This window comes from Chiloscyllium plagiosum, chromosome 17 (genome assembly GCF_004010195.1).
Source record: "Chiloscyllium plagiosum isolate BGI_BamShark_2017 chromosome 17, ASM401019v2, whole genome shotgun sequence".
NCBI lineage: Eukaryota > Metazoa > Chordata > Chondrichthyes > Orectolobiformes > Hemiscylliidae > Chiloscyllium > Chiloscyllium plagiosum.
Window position 1 is genome coordinate 53011054 of NC_057726.1, and position 14268 is coordinate 53025321.

General features: G+C 40.4%; 1 protein-coding gene across 3 annotated transcripts in view; it reads left to right on the forward strand.

Annotated features, from left to right (window-relative positions):
* The first annotated feature begins 441 nt into the window (after positions 1-441).
* The window catches only part of pskh1 (protein serine kinase H1), a 51115-nt gene continuing 37288 nt past the window's right edge, over positions 442-14268 (forward strand). The window contains exons 1-2 of one of the 3 annotated variants that reach the window (XM_043707097.1): positions 442-650; positions 2114-3141. In XM_043707097.1, the coding sequence (XP_043563032.1) occupies positions 2200-3141 (942 nt within the window). In that variant the 5' untranslated portion in view covers positions 442-650; positions 2114-2199. The other 2 variants (XM_043707099.1, XM_043707098.1) reach the window with 2 other exon arrangements.

Below are 14268 nucleotides of genomic sequence, written 5' to 3' on the forward strand. Positions count from 1 at the left end.
AGCTTATCTCTCCACCCTTCAGACTCACTGCCTTTATTCCCGATGAAGGGCTTTTGCCCCAAACGTCGATTTCGCTGCTACTCGGATGCTGCCTGAACTGCTGTGCTCTTCCAGCACCACTAATCCAGAATCTGGTTTCCAGCATCTGTAGTCATTGTTTTTACCTTGGGAACAACACACGTTTCCCTCCAAGGCACACAGCATCCTGACTTTGATCAACATCACCATCCCTTCAGTGTCACTGAGGCAAAATCTCACATCTCGCTCCCGGACAGCGCTGTGAAGATAGCCCACAAAGACTGCGGCAGTTCGACTTCTGAAAGGCATTAAATACTGGCTGGCCTTGTCCATGCTGCTCGCATTCCCATGAATGGAATATGAAGGTAATATCCAGAGAAGGAGGCCGGCAGGCCGAGTTAACGTTGCTATGACGACCCTCTGAAGCTCCGGCGTGTGGCCGCGCGGAAGTGACGTCATCGCGCACCGGCGTGTGCGTGAGATCAGGCAGAGTTCAGGAGGGCCTTGGGATTTGGAGTGTGTGCAGCTGTGAGGCTGCAGCAGCTTTATCGCGGCCCAGTCTCTCAGGCTGGCATGAGCGCGACCGGGAGTGCAGCAGGGCCTGCTGGAAAAGAGCTTCTGAGCCGAGTCAGGTGAGGGCTGTGGTGGGATCACACTCTGGGGAAGGGTCCGCCCGGGCTACAGGATTCATCTTCCAAAGCGTTAGCTGTGGTTGTGGTGCGAAAGTTTGATCAGTTTTTCAGGTCCACCGACTCTCCTGTCTTTTTTTGACTGCACATCGAAATGATTCACCTTTTAAGCTTTCAAACACCGTAATTCATAATTGCCAATCTCTTCATGAAATGAAAGTCGATTCTTGTTGCGATCGCTTTGGAGGATGTTCTTTCTGACTTGTCAGCAGCAAGTATTGGATTCTTCATTGGGACTGGGACCAGCAGAATATTCCTAGCAGAAATCAAGTGGCGAAATACCATGCAAAGTATGATATTGGCAAGGGAGTACAAGTGGATAAGACTGTAGGCAGTACAAAGGATCGATCAAATATCCCTCATTGTGCATATTCGAAGATCTTTGAAGGTAATAGGACAGGTAGATTATGTAGTCGAGAGGTACATGGGATATTTGCCTTTATTATATTGAGAATAAAAACATAAATATCATGATGGAGTTGTATATAACGTTAGTTAGGCCACGACTGTAACTGGTATACAGTTTTAAAGATGTGATTGCACTGGATGGTGCAGAAGAGATTCACTAGGGTGTTAACCAAGCTGAAGTGACTTCATCTAAGAAGAGAGACTGGATAGGCTGGTGTTGCTTTCCTTAGAGCAGAAAAGGCTGAGGCAGGTGAGATGGATCTGATCTGATGTGCACAGTTCTGAAGGGCATAGACAGGGTAGATATGGAGAAACTTTTCCCCTTAGAGGGGTCATAACTAGGGCCATAGTTTTAAGGAAAAGAGCAGGAGGTTTAGAGGGAATTTGAGGGAAAAAATCACCCAGAAGGTTGTCTGTATCTGGAACTCAGTGCCTAAAAAGGTGGTAGAGGAGAGAACAGTTGAAACATTCAAGTAATAAAATCTCCACAATGTGGAAACAGGCTATTCAGCCCAACAAGTCCGCACCAAACCTCTAAAGAGCATCCCACTACACTATCCCTGTAACCTTGCATTTCCTATAGCCAATACACTTAACCTATGCATCCCTGAGCAGTATGGGTAATTTAGGCTCGCTAAGCCATCTAGCTTGCACATCTTTGGACTGTTGGTGGAAACCAGAGCACCCAGCAAAAACCCACAAAGACACAGGGAGAATATGCAAACTCCACACAGACAGTTGTCCAAGGCTGGAATTGAACCTGGGTCGCGAGTGCTGGGTGGTAGCCGTGCTAACCACTGAGCCATCATGCCATACTATTTAGTTGAGAACTTCAATTACCATAGTACAAGACTCTGGGTCAGATGCAGAAAATAATATTAGAATAAATTGATGTTTGATGACTAGTGTGGAGAGCTGAATGCTCTCTTTCTATAAAAACTCAATGATTCTCTATTAGAAGTGGTTTGAAATTTTTGTTTTGTTTTCTCTTTTGGCAGAGAAAGGGAAACTGTATAAGTGGATGAAAAGAAAGGGAACAATGAACAGAGAAGATGCCTTCCTGGCTCACTAACAACAAAACGTGATGGGCTGTGGGACAAGCAAAGTGCTGCCTGAGCCCCCTAAAAACATTCATTTGGATCTAGTTAAAACTGTGGAACCGTATACTGGCCAACACCATGATAAGTACAAGCACTTTATTAAATATGACGCCATCAAGAGTGGAGGTAAGACAGGCCAGCCACCACCTCATCAGACTAATGTGTACCAGCAAACTGGACACTGGGACCAGCAGAATGATCCTAGAAGAAATAAAGTGGCCAAATATCGTGCAAAGTTTGACCCCAGAGTGACTGCAAAATATGACATCAAGGCACTGATTGGTCGTGGGAGTTTTAGTAGAGTGGTCAGAGTGGAGCACAAGAGCACTAAACAACCTTATGCAATAAAACTGATTGAGACAAAGTACAAGGAAGGCAGAGAAGTATGTGAATCTGAACTCAACGTCCTCAGGAGAGTGAGACATGCCAATGTTATACAGCTCATTGAAGTATTTGAGACGCAAGAGAGAGTTTATATGGTGATGGAATTAGCAACTGGAGGTGAACTTTTTGACAGGATCATAGCCAAAGGCTCCTTTACTGAAAGAGATGCTACTAGAGTGCTACAAATGGTTCTTGAGGGAGTTAAATATTTGCATATCTTAGGCATTACACATAGAGATCTGAAACCAGAAAATTTGCTGTACTATCACCCAGGTGCTGATTCCAAAATTATGATCACAGACTTTGGATTAGCAAGCACTCGAAAGAAAGGTGATGACTGTCTTATGAAGACCACCTGTGGCACCCCAGAATATATTGCTCCAGAAATTCTTGTGAGGAAGCCTTACACAAATTCTGTTGACATGTGGGCATTGGGTGTGGTGTCCTACATTTTGTTAAGTGGAACTATGCCCTTTGAAGATGATAATCGTACCCGATTATATAGACAGATATTGAAGGGTAAATACAGTTACTCAGGGGAGGTAAGTGACATGAAAACAATGCGTTCTATAAAGTTTTAGAAAGAAGAAAATTCTCAGGAAATTAAATGCATGATTACATCAGCATTATATTGAATCATTTCAATATTGTAATGAAGCCTTTTGTGTTTCTTATCTGTCTGGTATTGTGATCTCTTGGTGGTTATTGCACTCCACAGCAAGCTATAGTAATGATCTTACAAAATTTCTTCAATGATAAGAAATAGAAGCATAATAATGTACCATGAATCCAATACTGAGACCAAGACATTGAGCAAAGTTCATTTCTGCACAAAGATTATCTATCCACTTTAGTGAAGATAGAGAAAAACGTTTGCGATTCACTACTCTTTTGATATTTTGAATGTGAATCACAATTAAACTACTTGTGGCAGAATTTTTGTAGCTCCTTGGAGGTGGTAGTTATGGTCAGGAAATTTAGGAAAAAATATAGCATTATGGCTCACCCATATGTTGTGCCTCCTTTTACATTTCCCACAGGCTCAGTGCAGAGGTAAGAGGAATATGCCTGGAAACCACGGATGATTGAAGCAGTTATTGATAAATCAATAATTAGTGGGCATTTCTTGAAGAGATTGCAATTTTACTAGCTATGCATGGGGCACCCACTTTGTTGGCAGATCGTCTGGTCAGTTGGTGCTCCTTTGGTCATGGGCTTGCAAAGGCTTTCAAATGGATTCAACTCACTTGTAGAGTGATCCCTGGAATAGTGCTGGGCAGGAGGGATTGGCAGTCAGATGCGTCATCAGTAGCGCATCTCCATCCACATAAAGGTATAAGTGATAACTGTGGGTTCAGCTAGCTCAGTTGGCTAGACAGTTAGACAAATGGCACTGGGGGGTGGCAGTAAAGTCACTATCAAAGCTCATTGAAACTTTAAAGCCTTTCCTGAGAGCTGGAGAGTCACTCCTGAGGAACAGTGCAACATATTGCAAGAAGACAGGAGTAAACTTTGCAGAATTGACATACAAGTAACAAATTAATTGGGTGATACTAAATGATACTAAACCCCAAGCGTATACCTACATGGGACGAATGAAAACCCTTGAAAAGAGAAGGCTGAGGGTTTTACCCTGAGGGTCGTTAAAATTCCAATGAGCTTTGATAGTGACTTTACTTGTGGAGAAGAGCAAATCCAAGGACCATCAAAGAAGATAGCCACCAAAATTTCAAGTAGGGATTTCTTGGGAAACTTTTTTTTTAACCGAGAGACTGACAAAAATATGGAACTTCCTATCACAGGAAGCAGTTGAAGTGAATGGTAAATGTTATGAACCCCATTTTTTTTGTTACTGGAAAAGTCAGATCCTAGACTTGATAGAATAGTTTTTTTTTAGCTGGAATCCCCTATCTAATGCCTTGATAGGTTTCAGACTAGAATTGCTGCTAGCTTCTTCCTGGAGCTACCTTGCACTGCTTAAATGGACGCTACTTTAAATAACCTCTTCAGGGTTTTATCTCAACACTTCTGATTTGGAATTAACGTTTTGCTCTTCATTTTAAAGTAACCTTGTTTGCTTTAAAGCCTTTCCTTCTCAGGAGCACGTTTCTACGTAGCCATCCTTTTCCAAGGACTTTATAGTTCTGTTCTGCAGTATCAAAGTGAAACTACATGTCTTTCTCTCTCAGCAATGGGCATTTGCCTTAAGAAAACAATTTCTAGAACTCTCCAACAAACCTTGAGGCCCCATTATTTATAATGCTGGGTCGCAACGCAATCTAAATGAACAAAAATCCATTAACAGTGCACAAAACCCATTCAATTTGAAGCCAGGTTTCAAAAAATGTTTTTAAAGGAAGTCACTATGCTGACAGAAATGCGTGCAAGTTAATTATTAACTGCTGACATACAGATAACGCTCTGGAAAATAACTGTCAAACCAGAAAAATCTGAACACTCATCAAATAACATTAAGAATTATGCATGTTTAAATCTCACCATTTACATCATAGATGCATTTGAGGGACACCAAGTTAAACCTATGAAAGAGAAAGGAAACTTATTGGCTCATGAGATGCAGATATTACTGGCAAGGCCAATATTTACTGCCCTTGAGAAGGTGATGAACCACTCCAGTCCTACTAATCGTACACTTCTAATGGTGTTATACTGAGAATTCTAGGATCATGATCTGCCAACAATGACAATGTTATAAAGTTCTGAATCAGGATGTTGTGTGACTTGCTGGGGAATTTGCGGGTAATGTTGTTTCTAAACACTTGTGGCTCTTTATCTCCTGGGAAGTAGAAGTCACAGGTTTGGAAGATGCTGCCAAAGAAATGTTAGTGTTGCTGCGTTGCACCTTTTAGCTGGTACACATTGAACTAACTCTTCAAGTATAATATGTATGAGCCAAATTGCATTTGTTTAATGAATTTCATTTTGAAATTACATTGTTAATCACGGAAGCAATCTATGTTTTTTAACATTCATAAATATTTAAAACTTGAAGGTAATGTCAGAACATGTCTGGTACTTGAGTGATTGCACACTTTTCTGGAGATTGAATTGAGTTTCGGATTGAGTGACCCTTCCTCGGATATCATCTGGGGACACCTTTGGGAGGATGAGGTTTCCTTTGGAAATATTAAAAGTAAGCATGAAGTGTATAGTATAAGAAAACGGATAAGCATATTAACTGTCAAGCTCATTGGAGCTCTCAAAGAGCTCGTCAAAAGCGACTGTCAAAGGTAAGTGTCAAAAGGACTTAACAAAAGTAACTTCCAAAGGGTACAGTTTAGTATCAAAACATTTTAAACTCCAGCTCTTTAAGCCTTTGAAAATATGACTCGAATAACGTTTCCAAAAGAATTGTTTGCTGTCTCATTCTTCCTAATCCTGATGGTTTCACAATTGTTAATTTTCACAGTTGGATGCCAGACATTTCAGTTTAATTGACAGTTTCAAGTGCTTTCAGACTTTTTGATGTGGGACTAGGAATCCCAATGTTTCTTGTTATAAAGGATTATGCAGTTGAATGGAATGTTGTTGTTGTAAGAGATTAAGTAGTTGAAGCGAGTTAAATGTAGTAAATGTTTTTATGAATTGGTTTTTAAAAACTAAAGTCTACAACAGATACTTGCATGGGCTTCTGAAGTGAATACTGGATGAGTTGCCATGCTAAGTGGTTACGGCAAAGGATAGTATAGGCTAGTATGAGTTGACACTAAGTTATCAAGGCTATAAGGGCAATGACTTGGGCAACAGGCATTGGTTGCCATGGAGAATATGGTTGGTAAAAGGGCTGATCAAAATCAGAACTTGATATCGAGGGCTGAATGGTCAGAGAGGGTGAGTGGAGAGAATGGAGGCTGAGATTTGTAAAAGGAATATGCATGTGGTGTATGAAGGACACAGGTTGGACTGGGCTTACTGGGTGACTGGGCATTGGTTGCAACGGAGGAATGTTGGAATGGAGGATATGCGATGGGATGGATGGGCACGTGGAGTCTGTGTGTCATGCAGGCAAAGGGGGATTGATGTGAGGATGAAGGTTGTAACGAAATATTATGCTTTATTCATTTAAAAGTTTGGCTGCATTACCTTAGTGAGGAGAAAGTGAGGTCTGCAGATGCTGGAGATCAGAGCTGAAAATGTGTTGCTGGAAAAGCGCAGCAGGTCAGGCAGCATCCAGGGAACAGAAGAATCGACGTTTCGGGCATAAGCCCTTCTTCAGGAATCACTTACCTTAGTGAGGCCTTGTGCACAGCCAGCTCCTACATCCAACACTCTCTGCATTTGTTTTAGGGTGGGCTGGTCAGACACCCAGGGAACCATGCTACCCTAGAACAATATCTCTAGCTTCTGTGTACTTTCTCCTGTGTTAGTTCATTAGAGCTGGAAAATGTCCTGAACCAGGAACAAAAATTCCATCTGGAATCTAGCTTGAGCTATTCAAGTTCTTTTGGATCTTGGTCACCTAAGGTATTCACTGGTGTAGACCATTCAAACCTTCTAACCGTCTCTGCCATTTGATATGATCATAGCTGATCTGATTGTTATTTAACTTTCCTCCCTACCCCCAATTCTTTTTGACTCATTTGTGAGTGAAGAATATATCTATCTCACTCATAAAAATATTCAATGCCTCCTCTCTGGGAAGAGAGTTTTACTGATTACAATCTTTATTAGAAGAAAAATTAAGAATTGTAGTTTGACAGCTTTCTCCTGGAGATACTTGTATCCATGTTATTTTTTTATATTTAATATCCACTGCTCAAACAGTCCTACAGTCCATCATTATCCTAAAGGACAGAGATCGCTTGGGCTCCTTTATTCTGCCTGACTCTCCAATCTGAAAAAACAGTAGAGTGTTTTGGGTAGAGTTAAGAGTAGCAAGGGGCTGATAACATTGGAGAGAGTGAATTACCGGAGTACTAATGTAGGACACAGTATAAATCAGGAAATTAGAGGTGCCTTGAACAAGGGGGATGCAGTAATCATAGGGTTCAAAATCTATGTTTAGATTGGTACTTATTAGATTTACCCAATGCTATGGGGGAAGAATTCTTGGAATGTGTTCAAGGTAGCTTTCTGGATCAATATGGTGAGGAACCAGCTAGGGCACAGGCTATTTTAGATCTAGTATTATCCAATGAGAAAGGGATAATTGATAATCTTATTATAAAATAAGTTTTTGGCAATTGTAATCATAGTATGATGGAATTTTTTCTTTAAATTTGAGAAGGATATAGATAAATCTGAAACTAAAGTCTCAAATCTAATCACTGGCAATTGTGAAAGTGTGAAGAGGAAATTGACTGGGTGGATTGGAAGAATGCATTTGGTGGCTGCTAGGCAAAGGCTAGTATTTAAAGAACATTGGTTAGACCATGTTGGAATATTGCGTGCAATTCTGGTCTCCTTCCTATTGGAAAGATGTTGTGAAACTTGAAAGGGTTCAGAAAAGATTTACAAGGATGTTGCCAGGGTTGGAGGATTTGAGCTATAGGGAGAGGCTGAACAGACTGTGGCTGTTTTCCCTGGAGCGTCAGAGGCTGAGGGGTGACCTTATAGATGTTTACAAAATTATGAGGGGCATGGATAGGATAAATAGGCAAAATCTTTTCCCTGGGGTCAGGATGTCCAGAACTTGAGGGCATAGGTTTAGGGTGAGGGGAAAGATATCTAAGAGACCTAAGGGGAACTTTTTCACACAGAGGGTGGTACGTGTATAGAATGACCTGCCAGAGGAAGTGGTGGAGGTTGGTACAATTGCAACATTTAAGAGGCATTTGGATAGGTATATGAATAGGAAGGGTTTGGTGGGATATGGGCCGGGTGCTGGAAGGTGGGACTAGACTGGGTTGGGATATCTGGTCGGCATGGACGGGTTGGACCGAAGGGTCAGTTTCCATGCTGTACATCTCTATGACTATGACTATACTTCCGATAAAGCAAAAATACTCATCAGGCAACATGAGAGAGCCATGATTAACAAGGGAAGTTAAAGATAATATTAGATCAAATGAGGCTTGTAAAGTTGCCAAAAGAAGGTTTAAGTCTGATGGGGGGAAAATGTTAGCATTTGGATAAGGAAGGCCAAGAAATTGATAAAAAGAATAGAATATGAATGTGAAATACCAAGAGACAAAAATGGATTGATATGAATTTATTATAGCAGATAGAGAAATGAGACAAAAGCTAATTAAGTATTTTGCCTCTGTCTTCTCCGAGGAAGACACCAGAAATTTCCATGAAATAATTAAGACCCAAGGGTCCAGTGAGAGTGTTGAACTGAAAGAAGCAATAGTTTCTCCAATACTATTACTTTTTTTTTTACTGGGAGTTGATAAATCCCCAGGAATCAAAAAATGAAAAAAGCTACAGAGATGGTGGATGCATTGATGATTATCTTCCAAAATTTTATTGATTCTGCAGCAGTGCCTGGAATTGAGAAGATTGGAGGGGAAGGGAGAGAAAAAACCGGGAAACTACAAATCTGTGAGGCTGAAATCTGTAGTGAGAGAAAAATCTTTTAAAAGGGATGAGATTACTGGATATTGAAAAATAACTGTATGATTAAGCAGAATCTGCGTTGAATCATGAAGGGAAAATCATGTTTGACACTCTTGATGGTTTTTTTGAGGACTAATGGAATCAATAAGGGGGTAACCAGTTGAAGTGTTGAATTTGGATTTTCGGAAGGCTTTTAATAAACTATACAGAAGGGTATTGAAGCAAAATTAAACCAAATTAGTTTGGGGGTGATATGTAAACATGGATTAAAGATTGGTTAAAAGGCAGAAAATAGTAGGAATAAATGTGTCATTCTCAGGTTGACATGCTATGACCAGTGGGGTGCCACAAGCAGCAGTGCTCGGCTCCCAACTGTTCAAGATATATATCCATGATTAGGATGTGGGGGCCATTGTAATATTTACGTTTTCAGATGATATAAAACTAGGTATGAGTTGCGAGAAGGATGCAAAGAGGCTTCAAGGAGATTTAGACAGCCTGAAAGAATGCACAAGTGCATGGAAGATGGGGTGTAGTGCAGACAAGTGTGTGGTTATTCACTTTCTTAAAGAGTGAGGGATTGTATCATTGTCCAGAGGGGTCTAGATAACTTTGTCCACAAGTTATTGAAAGCAAGCTTGAAGGCAAGTGACAACTTGGCCTTTGTTGCAAAAGGGCTATAGGGGCACAATCTGCAGTTTTGGTCTCCTTACTTGAGGAAGGATATACCTGCCACAGAGAGTGCAGCAGATGTACACCAGACTGATTCTTGGGATGGTGGGACTGTCCTATGAGAAGAGACTGAGTCTGTATATTCTCTGGAGTTTACTAAAATAACCATAGTGTCCCTTACTCCAACTGATTAAAAGACCTCAAAACCGTGAAGCTTTTTGCTTCTTTCACTGTATCTTCTATGTTCTTTCCTTTCTCCAATGAAGTGAAGAATTAAAAATCCAAGCCTTGTTCAACCTATTACCACTAACTGAATTATTTAATTTTCCGTTAAGTTATTTAATCTTTTTTTCTAAATAAAGAAGCAAGCTGTTTGGATTTGTTGTCTTGCCTTAATGGAATGTTATTTTTATCACTGCTGTCAATATGGCATTTCCCCCCCACCCTTCCCTTCCCCCTCTTGGCCCCATCCGTTGCATGTCTGTGCCTTGTTTTATATGAATGCCAAAGAAGTTGTGTGCAGTTCTAAATTTGTGGTGATCTATCATGTTTAGCGGTTTAAGCACTAAAGCTGATGCATAGTTTGTGTCCCAGCACAATATGTCTGTCTCAACTGGTTAAATTTCCTTTGATCAAGTCCTGAAGATATAGCTTTCTCAAGTGTTTGACAATTCTTTGTATACAGATTCCCAAATACATTCCTTGTATTAATGCAGAAATTAATCTGTAAAATTTATAACTAGATTATTTTTTCTATGCATGTTTCAGGTCTTGGCTCCCCAGCCAAAATCCTGGTATAATATATTTTTGTTATCCTTTTATTCTTATGCTATATACATTTTGAAATCATAGATTAGTGCAGTATGAATTTTATTTTTGAGATTTGTACCCCTATATCAGTGGGAACTTTCTTGACCCTTTCACCTCATGATACGGATAAGGAAAGAAACAGAAGTAGATTACCTTATCATCCACAGTGCATAACTTGTGTATGGAAAAAGATGTTTGTACAAATGATTGTTAAACATTGCAAGGACTTCTGCCTTCTTTAATTTTACTTTGAGCTATATGTTAATTGCTTAACATTGTTTTCAAACTAACCTTTATTGTAAATGGTATTACTGGAGACTGTCTAGAAGATTGGGCATATGCTGATTATGGATGAGATGTGAGGATTTCTGTAATCTTACACATTTTTTTAACCTACACTCTGGTTCTGCTCTTCATGTAGAATCAAGTTTTACATTTCAGGGTGAAGACAAAATTGTAAGTATATTTTGGTTGTAGCTTCAGTTTTTAACTTTCATAACATTATATCACAAATTTTCCCATCATCTGTCAGTTATTAGTAGTACTCTTGCACTCTAGAAGGATTTACAGTGTTCTTTGATTGCAATATGTTTGCTGATTTCTGCAATGTGCATCTGATTCCAACCATGTTATTGAGGGCAGTATAGAATAAGGGCTGTTTTTTTCTCTCATTATTCATTTACAAAACATGGGCATCACTGGCTGGGTCAGCATTTATTGCACAATCCTTAATTGCCCTTGTGAAGCTGTTGGTGAACTGCCTTTTTGAACTGCCGTAGTCCTTGGTCAGTAGGTACATCCACAGTACAGTCAGGATGGAAAGTATTGAAGCTTGTACAAATGAGCCACTCAAGTCATTTAGTCATTGTCAGTGACTAAGTGCAGATTACCTGTATAGATTTTAAGAAAATATGGAACATGGTCCTAAGGGAAATCTTTTTAGCAACTGCGAAGAGTGAGCCTTGGTGCCTGTGCTGTAGGTAGTTTCCTGGGAATGTTGCTATGCTGTAGGAATGATTCCATGTGAAGACAAGTCACCAATTTCCTTAAATAAATAAAGCGTTCACAAACAAATTCAAGGGGCCCTGGTAAGCATGTTGTTATTGAAATCTTGGACTTCAATAGGCAGAAACTGCTAAGGCTGGGTTTAGAAGGTGAAATTTAGCACTGTAGGTTTGAATTTAGCAGTAATATAGTTAACAAATTCTCAATAGACTAATGCCAGTAAGTCTCATTTTTTACAATTTATTCTTTTGAAGCGGTTGATTATGGTTGGCAGGATGGAACAATGAGCAAGCAGAGCTCTGTGCAGTTGAGTTTTAAAATTTGTGAAGCCCAGCAATGATGTCATTGGAGAAATCTAAAACAATATATACAAATTAACAGTAACATTGCCATGAGTGACAAACTTGGTAACAGCCCTTTTCCAGCTGTAAATGTTCATGTCAAGAGCAATAACATTTGTAGATTAGCCACATATTTATAATACATCAAGTTATAGCTTACAGGTGTAAAAGGTTGGTGGTTTTTAAAAGCTTGCAAAAGCCTGCCAATGTTGCCAGTTCAATAAATGGAACTGCTTATTAGCTTTCTAATAGTGTTCCCGAGTTATTGTTTGGAGGGTTCTATTAGTTTGAATTATGGAAAACTTTCTTGCATGTGGGAGGAAATACAAAATGATGCATTGCTGTGATTTCATTACTGGAAGCACTGTATTGACTGTGACAATTAAAGGTAAAGTCACTATAGTCTAACCAGACCGTCTGGCTGCGAACTCATTAAGGAGAGAGACTACTAGTGGTGGTTTAACCTGAGGGTCAGCACACCTCAGACCAGGAGAGAGAGTGAGAGGGAGAGTCCTTCATGGTAACCTTAGTCGGTGAGGGAATTGAACCCACACTGGCCTTACTGCATTGGAAGCCAGTTATCCAGCCAACTGAGCTAACTGATGAAGAATCGACTTGCTCTGTATCATTTGTCATAGCCACCTGAAATTATTGATCCGGGTTTATTGAAAAATTACAGTGTGACCAGTGAGCTCTGATATCTTGTGAGATGGTGGAATTTCCCTACAGAAAGTTGCTGATCTGCGATGCATTATTATGAAAGTTGAAATCTTTCTATTTGTTGTCTTGTTGCTTGTGGTAACTTCTGTATATGCACTGCTTGTACATGCACCTTGAGCGCAATTAGAGACTAACGCTTTCTTCGTTTCATTTAATTCATTTAGCACTAACCTCTTGTGCCATTTTTGTGGGTCTGTCTGTTGTATTTCAGTTTAATTATTCCTTCTTTTATTTTAGTTCCTAACCTTTTCTCCAAATAGATGAAGCAAATGCGCTGAGATCTCTCCGTTCTGTCTCCAGTGTAGTTATCCACAATACTATCTATCCGACAGTTTCTGAAATCTGTTTTAAAAGCAATGTGTATTTAGAAGAACTCACGAATCAGCTTCCTGAAATGACTAGGAACGTTGTGTTTGTTACTGTGAAGCAAGATATTCCAAAAATGATTTTTCCTACACTAGTCTGGTAAAATCTATATTCTTTGAAATAGGTGCAACATATAATTTGGTAATGAACTATTCCCCAAGCATTGGGAAACTTATAGTTAAAAGACATGCTCTGCAATGTTTGGAGAGCCTTTTTCTTCATATATCTCAGGAATCAAGGGAATTTGATTCCATAATCCTGTTTCTCTCTATCTTGATTTTCTTTTATTCCTTATTCTCACCTACCTCTTTCAGCACTTAAGACCGCAAGACCATTGGTAGGAGCAGAATTAGGCCATTTGGCCCTGTTAAATCTCCTTCATCATTTGAGCATGGCTGCTATGTTTCTCAGCCCCATTCTCCTACCTTCTCGCCATAACCCTTGATTCCCTTACTCAACAAGAACAGCACAGAAACAGACCCTTTGGTCCAACTCCTCCATGATGAACATAATCCCAACTAAACTAGTCTCACTTGCCTGCTGCTAGCCCACATCTCTCCAAACCTTTCCTATTAATGTATTTGTCCAAATGTCTTTTAAATGTCCATCACTTCCTCAGGGAGTTCATTCCACACGTGAATCACCCTGTGTATTTAAACAAATGTGCCTCTTATGCCTTTTTAAAATATCTCTCCCCTCAGCTTAATAAAGTGCCCCCAGTCTTGAAATTCTCCATCTTGGGGAAAAGATGACTACTATCAACTCTAGGTAAAAACAATGACTGCAGATGCTGGAAACCAGATTCTGGATCAGTGGTGCTGGAAGAGCACAGCAATTCAGGCAGCATCCGAGGACAGGCAAAATCGACGTTTCGGGCAAAAGCCCTTCATCAGGAATAAAGGCAGAGAGCCTGAAGCATGGAGGAGGGTGGGGGTGGGGAGAGAGTAGCATAGAGTACAATAGGTCAGTGGGGAAGGAGATGAAGGTGATAGGTCAGGGAGGAGAGGGTGGAGTGGATAGGTGGAAAACGAGCTGGGCAGGTCGGACAAGTCCGGACAGGTCAGGGATCGAGTTGCTGGAGGTTAGAAGCGAGGATGAGGTGGGGGAAGGGGAAATGAGGAAACTGTTAAAATCCACATTGATGCCCTGGGGTTGAAGTGTTCCGAGGCGGAAGATGAGGCGTTCTTCCTCCAGGCGTCTGGTGGTGAAGGAGCGGCGGTGGAGGAGGCCCAGCCC